At 41.9% G+C, this 14,928-nt stretch overlaps 1 protein-coding gene across 2 annotated transcripts; it reads right to left on the minus strand.

Annotated features, from left to right (window-relative positions):
• Positions 1 to 97: 97 nt before the first annotated feature.
• On the minus strand, positions 98 to 14,759 carry ryk (receptor like tyrosine kinase). Of its 2 annotated transcripts, none has more exons than XM_077716435.1 (16): positions 13,522 to 14,759; positions 9,320 to 9,441; positions 9,161 to 9,260; positions 8,470 to 8,601; positions 8,264 to 8,335; positions 7,667 to 7,805; positions 7,492 to 7,592; positions 6,455 to 6,538; positions 5,833 to 5,958; positions 4,116 to 4,202; positions 3,707 to 3,776; positions 3,267 to 3,399; positions 2,574 to 2,683; positions 2,340 to 2,499; positions 1,316 to 1,452; positions 98 to 821 (listed from the first exon to the last, which is right to left on the minus strand). In XM_077716435.1, exons 1-16 carry the CDS (start codon positions 13,730 to 13,732, stop codon positions 710 to 712), a joined length of 1,896 nt encoding a protein of 631 aa, XP_077572561.1. In that variant the 5' UTR covers positions 13,733 to 14,759; the 3' UTR covers positions 98 to 709. The 2 variants fall into 2 exon arrangements, with proteins under 2 accessions (XP_077572561.1, XP_077572560.1); XM_077716434.1 differs by having other exon boundaries at positions 7,667 to 7,808; positions 13,522 to 14,758.
• Between the last annotated feature and the right edge of the window lie 169 nt (positions 14,760 to 14,928).

A 14,928-nucleotide genomic window follows, 5' to 3' on the forward strand; every position in this document is an offset into this window, starting at 1 on the left:
TTTACCTGAATTCATGAAGTTGTTGGTGAAAAAGGTCAGACGACAGGCTAAAGAGAAATATGTGCATTTATCTCTCCTAAAAGAAGACGGGAAAATGTCAAAGAAATACAATTTAATAATGAATGAATTTAAGCATTCAACATGCAATGAGTGACCAGAATGATACCAGAACCTGCTGCACCTAAAAACCGTGCAGGTAAAGTGAAATTTGTTTACAAAAATGAAAAAATTGAAGAAGGTCAATAACCCCTCTGACAGATCTAAATGACCGGAGGGGAAAAAAACAACTTGGAACATCACCAGGACGACAACAATTGTGGAAATCCAATAAAACAAGAACAAAACCAAAATAAAACCCCCCAACCACCTATTCGGGCTGGTGCTAAACCAGAGATTTGCCAAAATTCTCCAGTTTAAAAGCGACTGATGCTGATGTTGAAATGCTTAACATCACACTTCTCATATGTTAAAGTTTATCGCCATCGTACCTTGCTTTAATGAGGTTACAGTACATATACGAGTGAATTCTGAAGTTAAAACCAAGGCACGTGAATGTCAGTGGAAAAGTTCTTGTCGGGAGAGTCAACAATCTATGGAAAATACTTGCTATGCTGTAGGAAGCTATATAAAAAAGAACAAAGCCTGTACAATTTTTTTTTAAAGGACACGAGCCTCCATTTAGTTTTCTTTGATAAGGCACAAGTGGGTTTTACACATAAGCCCCCAAGGCGGCGTGAAACTCCGTGAGGCACTGGACCAGTTGCTGGAACTTGGGTCTCTCTTCGGGGTCCAGAGCCCAGCAGCACGCCATTACGGCAAATCTGCCACACAAAGATGGCGGCGGAAGGAGATAGATGTCAACAAGGGTGGGAAAATGTGGGCAGACGCAACAGGATGGCACATTGGGGTGTTTCGTTTGCCCGGAATATTTTGGAACAATCGCTTCGTCACCTTTTGTGCTTGGCAGGAAATTTCTTGATTTTCTAGCTTATTTTCATTTTAGTCAAAACATACATGGAATGTCGAAAAAAAAATAAAAGGCAGAAACAAAAAAGAAGGATATCAATAGTGTGGCATGCTAATAATAACGCTAATTGAAAAAAAAAGGAGATTGTTAGCATACTACAAACAAAGCTACTATTTTAGGTCTAGCGCTAACAGCTATCTGTCCCAAGTTCATCAAGCACAGGAGTATTTTAATAGACTTTTCTTCATAGTATTAATTGTAAATAGCTAACTTTTTTTTTAAGGAAGTGTGTTTGTGATTTCAGACTGGCTGTAAACACACCAGTGAGACTGTACAATTGGTACTCACAGTTCATCAGGACAGTTGATGGGTTGCGCTATCCTGTATCCGTCTTTCAGGTAGGCCGACATCTCAAAGGGGTCGATGTCCACGTATGGCGTCTGGCCCAGAGTCATCAGCTCCCATAACGTCACGCCAAAGGCCCACTGTCAAAGAGATTAATAATCCAAACAGTTTATGGGAGTTTTACACGTTGTTAAAAGATCAAAATCATGATACTTGATTCTCAAAATCAACTTTTTTTGTGTGGTTTCTGCACAATATTGTATGAATTTATACGCTTTTCCAAGCATGCCAAACAGCGGTTTAGCGAACTTTTGTAAACAGCCGACGTGTAATTGCTGTTATGAAACCAAAAGGAGCGGCGCGTGTGCGGACACGCGGCGGGGTGATTCACGGCGACGTGCAAGACATTAGACAAACGTATTTGCGCGGAACAGAGATGACGACGAAGACGACTCCTAAGCGTGCGCATCCTGCTGCCTTAAAAACGCCAACGAAAACTCAGTCATGATGTAAAGGAGGAACATGTTCATTAAAGGAAGTAAAGAGCAGAGTGTTCTGGCACAGAATGATAAACAAGTTAGTGTATGCGTCATGTTTATCGTGTTTGTCGTCTTCTAGTCTGAAGTTGCGCAGAAGCTCAGCTGTTAACTAAATAGCGGGCCTCGGAGGGGTGGCTGTTTTGGGCTTCTGAATGGCGCCGTGACTACGACAGGAATGCGTGGGGATGCGCAATAGGCGGCTAATTCATTGCAATTGGGAGAGCGAAGAGCAAATAATCACTTTCAGTACTCCAAATTTCCAGGTTTCATGTCTATCCGTGGTACTAAAAAAACATTTGAGATATTTGGCAAATGAATATGTACTTACACATACTGTATATGTATTATTATTATATACTGATTATTTGTGTTCATTTATTGTTGTTTGACTAATTTATTTATTCCTCATTTATTCAGTATTTGTGAACCATCAAATGGAATCATTTCGGGCAGCTCTATGACTAATTACATAATAATCCAACGCTTACCACGTCACTGGCACTGGAGAAGTCATTGTCAAGCAAGCTCTCTAGCGCCATCCATCGCACGGGTCGGTTCTCGTTATCCCCTAGGCAGTGGTAGTCCATGGGGAAGAGATCGCGAGCCAAGGCGTTGTCGGTGATCTTCACCTGCATGTTATCGTCGATGCTGTAGGGAGGGGCCGATTGTTCAACTTCAAAAGGAAATGCGACTATTTTCACAAGGCGTGGGTGGACGCTTACACGCAGTTCCTGGCGGCCAGGTCTTTGTGGATGACCTCGCGGCGGGCAAGGTAGCTCATTCCGCACGCGATCTGGATGGCCATGTAGACCAGGTCCTGCTGGGAGACGGCCTGGAAGGAAGTCAGGGAGGGCGGACGCAATGCTTTTTAAGAGCAGGAAACACACGGTGGCAATTGACTATTTTTTTCCCCTTTGAAAATTGCTACAGTAATCTGTTTTCAGAATGTCCTGTTTACAAGTTTTCGCACTCGACTTGGTGTCCCAATTCAAATTGAAAATATTTTCTTTTTTCTTTTTATCCCGCCGTTCCTGCGCAAATCTTTATTCAGCCAAGTGAGCTTTGCAACATTATTTTACGATCAGGTGTGGTGAAATACGTTTCTTAACCACCCGCAATAAATCTCAAAGAAGGCTTGTGGGCTGTTTTGCGGTTCCAACTGCTTTTGACTAGCATCTGATCAGGTTACGTGGGGACAATCAACCTTTTGTAAGCACTCCAAACCTTGCCGCAGAGGCTACCGTCAATCAGCATTTGCAAGACATAGCTTGCCGTCCTTAAAATTCTGTCTTTAAAAGAAATCCCGTGCAATTTTTTGGGCACTGCTGGGAGAAACGGCGTCCATGTTGAAATGAACAGCTACCTAATGTTAATGTACTATCAACAGCCGTCTCCCTCGAGCACAGCGCCCTCACCTGTGGGTTGTTGGCCTCGGCGAGCTTGCACTGGCGTAAGAAGAGTTTGAGGTTGCCCCAGGCCATGAAGGGTAGAAGAACCATGGGTTTCTCGCCATCCTCCGTGCACACGTGGTTGATGGGCAGCAAGTTCCTGACAGTAGAGATATTTGGCGTCAATTGGTCATTTTAGCACATAAGAATAGTGGTGCCTCTACTAACAAATGCCTCTACTAACAAATGCCTCTACATACGAAAGATTTCAGGTTACGAAACAAATGATCGTTCCAACATACAAAAACAAGATCCAGGTTACAAAATACCTCAAAAAGTGAATACATTTCTTGTATTTGTTATTTTGTTTTGAAATTGACAATTGCTTGACACTGAGGCTAGAATTCACCCAAAATGTACATCTTTCTTTTTACATGTATTTTTTTGTTGTTGCAAATTAAGCTCACCTGTGATGAAGGCCACGGAGCTTGCAGCTTTCAGTCAACATCATGGTCACCTGGACCTCCGACGCATGATCTGAAAAATATTACATGAATATTATACCCAGTTACCTCATTGGCTACCAGTAGGTATGATAGAAACACAATGATAATGAAATAATTGGAGCCAAAAAAGTTCAACAAACGTTATGTAACTACTTGAGTTTTAAAGAAATGTCTGAGAATACATAATCCATTATAATGGTGCTTGTCATCGGATTACATAATCAGTGAATCATGGCAGTCACAATGCATTTAGAATTCGCCCTGAATTCCTCAAAATGTTTTGCTAAAGTTCAATTTAGAATTTTTCAATGACATTTTTCATCATGTTATGACTCGATTTTTTTTTAAACAATTCAGCAAGTGTGTATACCTTTGACAGTCTTGACAAAAACTGGCCTTTCTTTGGTGGGGTCCTTTTCATCCAACAGTACGCCATGGAAGATGCGTCCAAAAGTGCCTGTACAAAAAAGAAAATAAATCAGTGTCTATACTGGACCTCCTCCGACACTTCAAATCACATCAGGCTGTTGGAGGCGGTAACGATTTAAAACATGTTGTCTTCCCCAGCCAAAAGCAGACAAATTTCCCTGTCGCTCGATAGGCAATTTGGCGCTTTGAGCGACAACGGGAGAAGGCGTCCATCATTCCCGTTGTCTAAACTGTCAGTCGGGCGCTCGGGGCCGGAACGCAACCGAGTGTGAATATAAAGTTTAGAAAAACATCTGAACCCCGAGGCCAACCAGGACAAACAACGAGGTTAGTGTTTAGCCGCCTCGTTTACCACCTGGAACGCGCACGGCAGGCCTGTGCCGACCTGTTAGCCACCCGCGAAGGTTTCAACTTTCACCGCATGGGTAGTCTTCTTTTTATTCGCGGTATTGAGCAATACCGAGGGTTCAAATACATTTTAAAATATTTTAGATCAAGGGTGTCAGACTCGGGTTGCTTCGCGGGCCTCGTTAACGTCAGCTCGATTTCATGTGGCCCAGACCATTTTAGATATAATATTTAATTATTTTTTTTTATAAATGGATTAAATGAACTGGACTAAAATCCCTGAATATTCACTTTTTTATAGATCTAAAACAAAGTTTATTTTAGCTTTTCTTAAAATATATTTTTAAATTTTACAAAATTATTTTTGAAATAAAAACAGAAAAAACGATTAAAAAAAAATACAATTATTGATTTAGAAGGGGGAAAATTAGGAAATTTATCATACATCTGTACTCTTCATTTGAATTTGATCCTAAAACAGATAGTCGGCACTCATGATTTACTTTCCCGGGCCACACTAAATGATGCAGCGGGCCAAATTTGGCCCCCGGGCCGCCACTTTGACACATTTGTTTTAGATGGTACATTGCTTTTGTAATCCTGGTCCTGTTCATTAGAGAAAACTAGTAAATGCGCTGAATTTGAATATGAACAGTTATTCTTATAACTACAGGCAAAACAACACGAGATAACTTGTATAGCAAAATCTTGACCTGACTCCAAATCACTAGGAAATTCATCAAAGCCGACATTTTCAAATGTTACTTGTAAACAGTTCCGCCAAATCTGGAAGAACAAGGCACACCTAGACCAGCCTCCCAGCTGTCATCACAGCAATTTGCACCTAAATATGAAGTCCAAGCCCAGTCAAACTATAAAAAAGTGCAACTTATCATCCAGGAAAATCTGATAATGACGACAAAATGGGGACAGTGAAGTTGCTGGGCAACCATCTTAAAAGACCACCTCCCCACTCTGACCTCAATGTCGAGACACGGCCAATTTATTCAGGAATGCCTTGGACCAGACAACATAAAATTTATTGACACTTTGTATCGAACTACAGTCAAATTGAAATATTTTTGTTACGCTTCCCTTCCCAGAAGCAAGCTAACGTGCCGAGTCATCGTTTGGGAAATGGACGGACACTAAATTCACCACAATGGGCTAAAGGGGAGCCAAAATGGCAGCAGACAGGCAACATATTGGACTTCTATGGCGAGAAAATTGAACATGTTTTGAAAATATGCCATCTTTGGACGCCCATTGCCTTCAATGGCAAAAAAATGTGCATTGGCACGGCGACTCACCTTCGTGAAGGACATCGCGTAGTGTGACCCTCTCCCTCGAGATGGCGATGTCTTTGACTTTGGCCTTGGCCTCCATGAGGGTCACGCTCCTCAGGTCGTTCTTTTCGATGCGTAGAGACGGGATGCCTGCGTGGCGGGGAGGAGAACGCTATGTAAACATAGGTGTTTGGGCTTGGTCTACTCCCTGGTGGATCTGGTTTTCATCCCTTTTGACAGCACATGTGCCATTTTGCTTAACTCTCTTAGCTTAATGTTGTCCATTTATGTCCACCTCCCTTCATTCTCTTGACAAATTCAGGCTTAGAATTTTTTTTTTAAATCAAGAAAACAGATTTTTTATTGTAGAAATAACAGAGCTATTGGGACTGCGCTTATTTAGATGGGAATGCATTCATGTGGGCCGGGCTAAAAACACCATTACAAATCCTTAAGAATAACCTCACAGTGTGCAGTTCATATAATATTACCCAAACAATGTAGCCATGGCCCACTAGTATACACACATTTTGTGTACACTTGGAGATAAGGGTGCTAAGAGCAAAAACAAGGCTTTAACGGAATGTGGGTTGAGGCATTGTGCTGCCCCCTGGAGTGTAACTGTAGAACAATCTGCTCCACTTACTTTTGGTTTCATGAGGGGGAGCGCCGGTGTTTTGGAAGGAGGAGGCTGCGAGCTGGAGAATGGGAGCGGAACCGGGGTGGTTGTCTGATAATGGGACAGGGAGGGGAAGAATGTAAGGGGAAGGATTCAGAGGAGAGATCAGACAAATCTTTATATGACTTTGATGAGCGGATTTTGCACATATCCAATGAACGGCCCCTGTCTTAAAATGTGTTGCGCGTTGCCACCACAAGAGGGCGTCGAGGACTGAGCAAATAGCCCTTCTTAGTTATTCATGCGGTTGGAAAAGGTTTCTGAAATTTCCATCTTTCTGGAGTTATTCTTGTTGCCCTCTTATAAACAATCTGTAGTAGCTCAGCAAGTGTCAAAATCATTAAAAGTTATACAAGGTGTTGGAAAAATAAATTCCCAGGTGTCACACCCTGGCTTTTAAAAAATCAAACTAAAATGTTGACGCCGTCAAACGATGAATGTAGGGGATTGAAACCAGTGGTGACATGCAGCCAGCAACTCGTGACAGTGGTTAGCCAGTTAGCGACGACATTCCCACGGGCTAATCACATTTTGAATGCCAAGATGTGAGAAAATGTGTGGCGTTCTTGTCATTTTCTTAACAATCGTAATACCAAAAAAAGGCATGGAATTGTGCCGAACTGAGGCTTGTTTGTTTAATTTCCAATGGAGTTGTTTTTGAGTTCCGACCTAAATTGTTATTATTGAATACCTGATATGCGCTAATTCTTACAGTTTTTGCTTAGGCAATTAGATTAATCAATAACCTTGTAATTGTTTTGATTTATGGCCTTAGATGGGCAAGAGAAATTACCACTGGGCAGGATTTTCTTCATTTGTGACGAGGACCATGTCAGAATGTATTCTCTCTTGCAAGTTAATCATCAGAGATGCCAAAAAATGTAATTAAATGTCCTTAATTAAATCAGATGTCTGCCTGTATTGTTTTATAATTATATTAAAGTATAATATAGATGAACCGAACATTGGGAGTCATTAAATTTTGACTAAGTGGAAAAACTTACTGGACACAGGGGCCGCATTATTTGGCGTGTCGGCCCTCAGATACTGCGTGGTCTGTGTAGAAGGTTGAGAAAGTCCTTGTGAGCTTCCACTGTCACTCACGCTGAAATAGCGATGAGGGAAAAAAAAAGCATGTTATTTCATGAAGTGGACTTTCCAGGAAGCCGAGACACCAACCTGTCCTCCATCTCGACTCTCTTCATACTGTGCAGGTGTAGGATGGCCAGGATGATGGCCACCAGGAAGATGACGATGCAGCACACGCTAACGCTGATGTAGAACACCTGAGTAGAGGTGGTGGGTGCAGTCACGCCGTCTACTAATGTGGGCGACAAAAAGAGGACAATGATGTCAAAAAAATTACTTCTTTTGCTGACAAATTCCACCGCAAACCAAAATACTCATTTCCATTATTGAGAATATCCCCCCCCCTAACTAACACCACAAAAACACGAAATGTAAAGCAAGTTGGGGTACATTTTTTTGTGCAACAAAAGAGCTCAACTCCAAAATAGAACCAAAAATAATCTGATTAATGAGGAAATTTTTCAAAATCCTTTGTTTTCCTTTTTGCACTTTTGACCAATAATTTTGATTTAGTTAATATGCAGCTAACATTTTCTTAACCAAGCGTTTGTAGAGAAAATGTTTAGGAATGTTGGTAAACATGTCTATGAATGGTCTTTCTTTTTTAATGAATCCACGTCTAAGCATAAGATGGAAAAGTGGAAAAGGCAAAATAAATGTAGAGCGCCATCACAAAGGCATACTCACAGTCAGGCTGCTGAAGCGTGTGAAGGGTGTGGTTATTCAAAGGAAATGGAATCTTAGGGTCGGAATCTATTCCTGCCCCAAAGAAAAAGCACAAAGAAAGCCACGTTAAACAGCCAAACTCCTTTCACGTCATGGATTGACCTAATATTTGCCCATAAACCTTCAAATTTCCCCTTAAAAAAGGCTTGAAAAACTTTCTGCTTTACTTTTGTAGCACATTTTCCTCCTCTTGAAGTTAAGCACTGTGTAGTTGTTGGCGTGCAGCGTCACGTTGAGTTGCACCGTCACGACGGCCTCTCCGTCCACCTTGCCCGAACAGAAAAGGTCCACTCGAAAAACTAGGGAGCACAAACCAAATACGGTCATCCCTCCAATATCGCGGTTAATGGAGACCACTGGTGTCCAAGTGGCGGCCCGCGGGCCAAATTTGGCCCGCCGCATCATTTTGTGTGGCCCAAGAAAGTAAATCATTAGTGCTGACTTTCTGTTTTAGGATCAAATTAAAATGAAGATCGTAGACGTATATTAAATTTCCTGATTTTTCCCCTTTTTAAATCAATACTTGTAATTTTTTAGTTATTTTTTTCTGTGTTTTTAGTTCAAAAATGATTTTGTAAAATCTAAAAAATTATAAAAATATTTTCAGTTTTCCACTAATATTTAACATGATTAAAAGACTTTTCTTTACTAAGAAAAATAGCTCAAATAAACATTGTTTTAGAACTATAAAAAATGTAATAATTCTAGGAGTAGGGTCACCAAAAATTCATTTCCACCAAAAACACACGTAGAAAGATGGCTTTAGAATCCATACAGAGATATATAACCACATTGATTTAAAAAAAAAACATCATTAAGGTCGTAATGGCAAAATCTGAAAAAGTATTTTCAACAAACCGGAGGGAAGGGGGGGAAGCTCCCCCTGGTTGGAAATGTTGCTCCGCGGCGTATTCATGGCAGCGGGGTTGGCCACCTGGAAGCCTAAGCGGTAGTCCGCCTGCAAATCAACAACTCGGTGTCAAAGTTGTCGGCGTTTAAGTAAATGTGGGAACATACCTTGGACTTTGAGTGCCAGGTGAAGTGAAGGCTGTTGGTTTCACTGGGCACGGGCATTGTGAAGGACATGGCGTTGTGATTCACCACATCGTCACGGACGTAATAAAGCTCCGCGTCCAGACCTGAATGGAGAGAATACATCAAATGGGAATTTGAATGGAAGGTTTGGAGAGAAGTTAAGTCGAAAATAAATAAATAAATAAATGAAAGACAGTTGAAGCTAGAGCAGGGTTGGGCAAACTTTTGGTCCCGGGGGGCCACATTGACTTTAAAAATTTGACAGATTGGCTGGGTCAGCACAAGATATGATACATAAAAAAAAACTGCATCCGTTACCAGTACATATGAAACATAAACTGAACTAATGTAATAAAACCTTAAGCATTAATCGGTAAAATGGACTATTCAAGTATTTGTTAGCTTATTTCCTATTGATAATCAATTTGTAGCACAAAACTTGAAGACTTATTTTGAAAGAATCTCATTCCAGAATGACCCATATAACCGGCCAGATCTAGTTGAAGCAACATTTAATTGGAGACTTAATTAACTCCGAGATAACGAGTGTAGGCGCTTTAGCACATCTGTTAGCACTCGAAGCCCCCAAGTGCCAAAATCGAAGAAGTTCAAAACACTCAAGCGCAGACGAACTCCAAAATGAGGGTCATTTTATCTACAGGTCGAGAGGTCGCGTGGCATAAGTCACTCTGTCACACGCCGTCTAACACCAGAGTGTGAAGCCACACTTTGTTTATTTTGATAACAAGTCATCCCAAAAATAAGAAGAAAAAATCCTAGCCCGGAGGGCCAAAGCGCTTTGTCGCGACTTGGAGGATCTCCTTTTAAAAAAGGCAGGAATGCGCTTGAACGGCCCGGGGCTGCGACCGCGTTCTCACATTGACTCAATTAAAAACGTCTTTGGCATTTGCTGCCCGCTCGGGAAGCAGATGGGCGACATCTTCAAGGGGGATCTACAAAGGTTCTCCGTGGGCGGCGGTGGCGGCTGAGTTAAACAGTGCAAACCTAAAGGGCTGATTTTCCCCCTCGGCTTCAAAGGACGGCACACGTGTCGCTCGCTATTGCTTAAGTTACCAGGAGGAAAATTGAGGGCTTATTTTTCAAGAAATTCTGGTTGTGGATGATCGTGTTTCAGGGCGGTTCGAAACAATGGTTGTTTTTTTTCTTCAAAATTACATTACAAGAGATGCAAATCACTATTTGAATAGTTGACTATTGTCTTATTTATAACACACTTGGCATTTTACTGTTAATTTACTCTGGGCTAATTAATATTCATAAGGAACAACAAAAAAAGTCTTCACCAATTTTTAATGTTAAAAAAAGGTTAAAATGGTTCAAATGAAAGTCAATACAACTCCAGTTCGATGCATTAATTGGTTATGCAGCAATCCATTCTATGCTGTTTTTTTAATAGCAAACATTATGGGTAACCTAGAAGAATTAATCGGAATGAGCGTAATCATGTTTTTCTGCGTTTACAAGGCCACATGTTGCAAGGCTGATTAAAAAAGCGTAACATCAACATCACCCCTACGACAGAAAAATAGTGCCTTTTTCTTAAAACACAAGACTACCTTTTTCTTATTTTGCCTTCATTTTGTTGCCCAAGAACAGGTTTGTTTTGTGTCAAAAATTAGCACAATTACATGCTATTGACAGCAAAGAGCCTGGCCTTGTTTGGCAACGGCCATGTTGTGTTGCTAGCAGAGTTATTAATAAACAGCTGGAGCCGAACGCGCGACCAATCGCCTAATAGGCCTCCCGTGAGAAAAAAAAAAAAAAAAACGGGCCGAGTACTGCGATAATTGCCTTTCTCTGACTTGAACTCTGTGTGCCTCCCTTGTCTCGACGTGAGGCCGCGGCACGCTTTGTTAGCAATTAAATTTGCTCAGCCGGTCCAGTGCTGAAGGCTAATGGCTAAAAATGCTAACGGTTTTGTTTGTCCAATGGGGTTTGGTTGTTTTGAATTCCAGCGTGGCAGCGTGTTTATTTAGTTTTGAGCGATCACTTCCTTTGGGATCAAATTTTTTACCTTGGCTGGACGGGAACAAGCCGTTCAAGTGCACTTGACCTTTGACATGAGTAGCAAACATTGCTACATGCTATCATTTACGGTTGGTATCGCGATTATCGGATTCCATTCCGTTTATAATCCTGGTTACTACATTTTAAGACGGCTGATGGTATTTTTGTACATCAGTTTGGGGGATGGGGGGGGGGAGGGGGGTCTAAAATGTTCCAAGCCCACTCTTAATTAAATCTATCATAGTGGGTAACATAAAATGTAATATTTCAACACTATAATGACAAGCAAAAGAAAAATGTTGTTCCTCGGGCAAATAGCTGTGTAGTGAATCAGGTTACTCGTCAAAACAAGATTACAAAAGGTGGCGGCGAGCAGGTGCTGACGTCTTAACAAAGACCCCCTTGTAGCCCACGCTCACCCCCTCCATTTACCCCCCAAAAAGCCTGTGGTACAAACATCAAATAAAGCTGCAGGTTGCCGTTCAAAACGGGACCCGTACCACCTTGCCTGTATTTCATCATTGGACCGCGGGGCAAAACTTGAAAGCCGGTGACAAAAATAGCAACTTTTCAAAGGCGCAACGTGCGGGTTTTCTTTCAACTTGCAAAGGAGCGTACATTAGCCGTGTGCTTTTTCAATGGGTGGCCTCGGGGTGCCGTGAAGGCAAGAATTTGAGCACGGTTGTCAGTCGGCCTCTGTCTTGCAATATGTGCTGGTTTGGAGAATCAACAAATAAGCAAATATTGGACAGTTGCTTGATGAAAGGATAAAGATAAATGAAGAATTAATTGACCGGGAAAAAGTCTTTTTTTGGACAAAAAAAAGGCTGGCTTTGTGCAATATCCGGACAAGTGCAGTAATATTGAAACATTGAACAAATACTTTTTTTTGCGCTAGTCAACTAGGTTGCTCATTTTTTGTGTGTTGGCTAGCTAGCTTGCCATTTTTTGTGCGCTAGCCAGTTAGCCCGCAATTTTGTGAGCTAGCTAGCTAGCCCGATGTTTTGTGTGCTAGCTGGCCTACGTTTTTTGTTTGTGCACCACCTCGCCTACTTTTTTCTTTTTTGTGTGCTAGCTAGCTTACAATTTTGTGAGCGAGCTAGCCTATGCTTTTTGTGCGCTAGTTAGTGTTTGGTTATTGTTTTATTTATTTTCCACAGCCTTTAACTAAACCTGAATGACTGTGAGAAATAGAATTTATGAACGGCTCTAGGGATTATTAGTACACGGTCGTGGAGAACCGCAAAGTGTCCCATTGGATACCTTCTGCATTCCGCCGTGTTTTGTTTTAAAAGGCATTGGTCACATGTAGAAGCGATCAGGGACGATGACAGCTTTTCGCGACTCGTTCAAGACAGCGTGCATATCGGCGGAGCTCAAATGTTCGGCTAGACGGCCGCTGGAGGACCATCTTGTTTGGTAAAGACATCAGAAACATTTCCATCTGTTGTCCGAGCTCAACTTTACACGCTACATCAGACTTTCTAGTCTCTTTAGCAGGTATTGGTGTTGGCCTGTCGAAAGAAATTTCAAAAGGAAATGGCCCTGAAAATACACCATTGAGAGTTCACGGGTTCATTTTCTATCAGCTAAGGGGTTGATGTCATTTTGTCTCAACAAGTTGGAGGAAAGCATCATTGTTATTGGGGAAATGTAACATTATTTTTTATAAAAATGCACCAAAAGGCTTACCAGTGCACCCTCAATGAATTTGTTTTGTATATATTATAAAACATGGGTGTGGTAGTAGTAGTAGTAGTACACTTACATTTTATTTAATTTCCTTAAAATATCTGAGCTTTTCTGCCTCGTAATGGTCGCTATTTTTTTAAAAATGTTTTTGCATTAATTTTTAAATATGTTTTGATGACATCACCAGGGAATTACCCAATCCGGTCACTTGATTGGAAATTAGTCACATCATTGACAGATCACAATCTATTGAAAAAGTGTTATCAATATTTTCTTTTGGTTAAAAGGCTACAATGAGGATGCAAAAGAATATTGTAGAAAAAACACGTCAAGTTTTTCACGTTCAGTGTCCAATCCAATTTGACTAAGGGGGCTGCCAATATCCCAATCAAATTGGATTGGACGCCTATCGCCGTCAATGAGTTCATAATGACAAAAAGTATCAATAAGAGAAGTTTTCTTACCCAGTAACCTGTTGAGCTCGTCCACGCTCATGTAAATGTTGACGCTGCGGTTGTTGCTGCCGTTGTCGTTGTCGAGCCCCGGAACCAAGACCCCGAGGGCCCCTTCCGTCAGCAGCACCAGCAACAACCCGAGAAAGAAGCCCCCGAGCGGCCGCCACGGCACCACCGAGCGCGGCCGTCTCGGGAGCTCGGAAGGCGGCCGCCCCAACATGGCAGCGGTCGTGTGGCTCGCGAGTTGTTGTGCGACTTGCCTCGTCTGCGTCTTCTCACCCGTCGGCGAATTTGCTAATTCCGGGGGGCGACATTCCTCGTCACTCTTGGCCGCCTTGCTCGTTCCTAACGGCGGGCCTGTTTTTGTCTATTTGAGCTAATTTAGCCGAGTAGAGCTAATTCGGCTAACTTTTCAGGCTCGAAGTTGGGAGGTTTACAACTTTCTCACCCGGTGCGCATATCAACAAAGCACCAGAAAACAAGTACATTTACCCCCCGCGGCTGGCAAAATTGAAGAAAATCATTCCCAATTGAGGCTAAGATGTCCGGTTTTCTTCCTCCATGGTCGTCTCGGGTCTTTCCCCACTAGCTCACTCACTTTTTACTGGTAGAACGCGCAGAGAAAGGCGGGGGCGAGCACTGCTCTGGTTGTTCGCATGCGGCGTTCAAGTGGCGTGGGAAAAATAATTATTACTTATTGTATTAGCAACCCGTTGCCACATTAACCCTTTATAGCTCGCTCAGTTAAACTAATGTATTCCATGGACGGCACTAGACGCACAGTCCATTTCGACTGGGAGGAAAATGTAAAGGATGGATTGGATGTCTATGGTAATGGTAGCCCATGAGCAATGCTATGAAAAGGTGACCATGCCCAAAACAAATGTGAAAATGAATGTATCTGTTATCTAAGTTTGGACTCAAATCGGACAAGGCTGTCATTTTATAATTTTGAAGTCACTTGCTATAAAATTCACATTTTATTTTGATTAACTCTATTTTCCGTGTTGTCCCTAAATGCATCGCGCGGTTGGTGCGATGGAGAGGGGGCGAAGAACAAGTGGGATGCTCACAGTTGCCGTTCTCTATGGCGAGTTATCAATAAAACTAAATAAAACCACCCTGGTCGATGTTTGTTTTTTCGAACGCAAAATTATGAGCACTCGTAGCTAATTTAACGTTGTCCTGTCTTGTAAACTTACGCAAGAATACCCGGTGCGGGATACCTGAACACAGGGACGCTGCAGATGAGGAGCCACGAAGTGACGTCATTAAACCGCGCGTCAAATATAAATATATTTCTAACTGGCTAGATGTTTGGTGCTGGCTGTGCACAATGCAGTGGGGACGACGCATTTGAAGTAATCAAACCAATCAAGTGCAGTTTACTTATTACATTTCAAATAGAATACATGG

This window comes from Stigmatopora nigra, chromosome 5 (assembly GCF_051989575.1).
Source record: "Stigmatopora nigra isolate UIUO_SnigA chromosome 5, RoL_Snig_1.1, whole genome shotgun sequence".
NCBI classification, from domain to species: Eukaryota; Metazoa; Chordata; class Actinopteri; order Syngnathiformes; family Syngnathidae; genus Stigmatopora; species Stigmatopora nigra.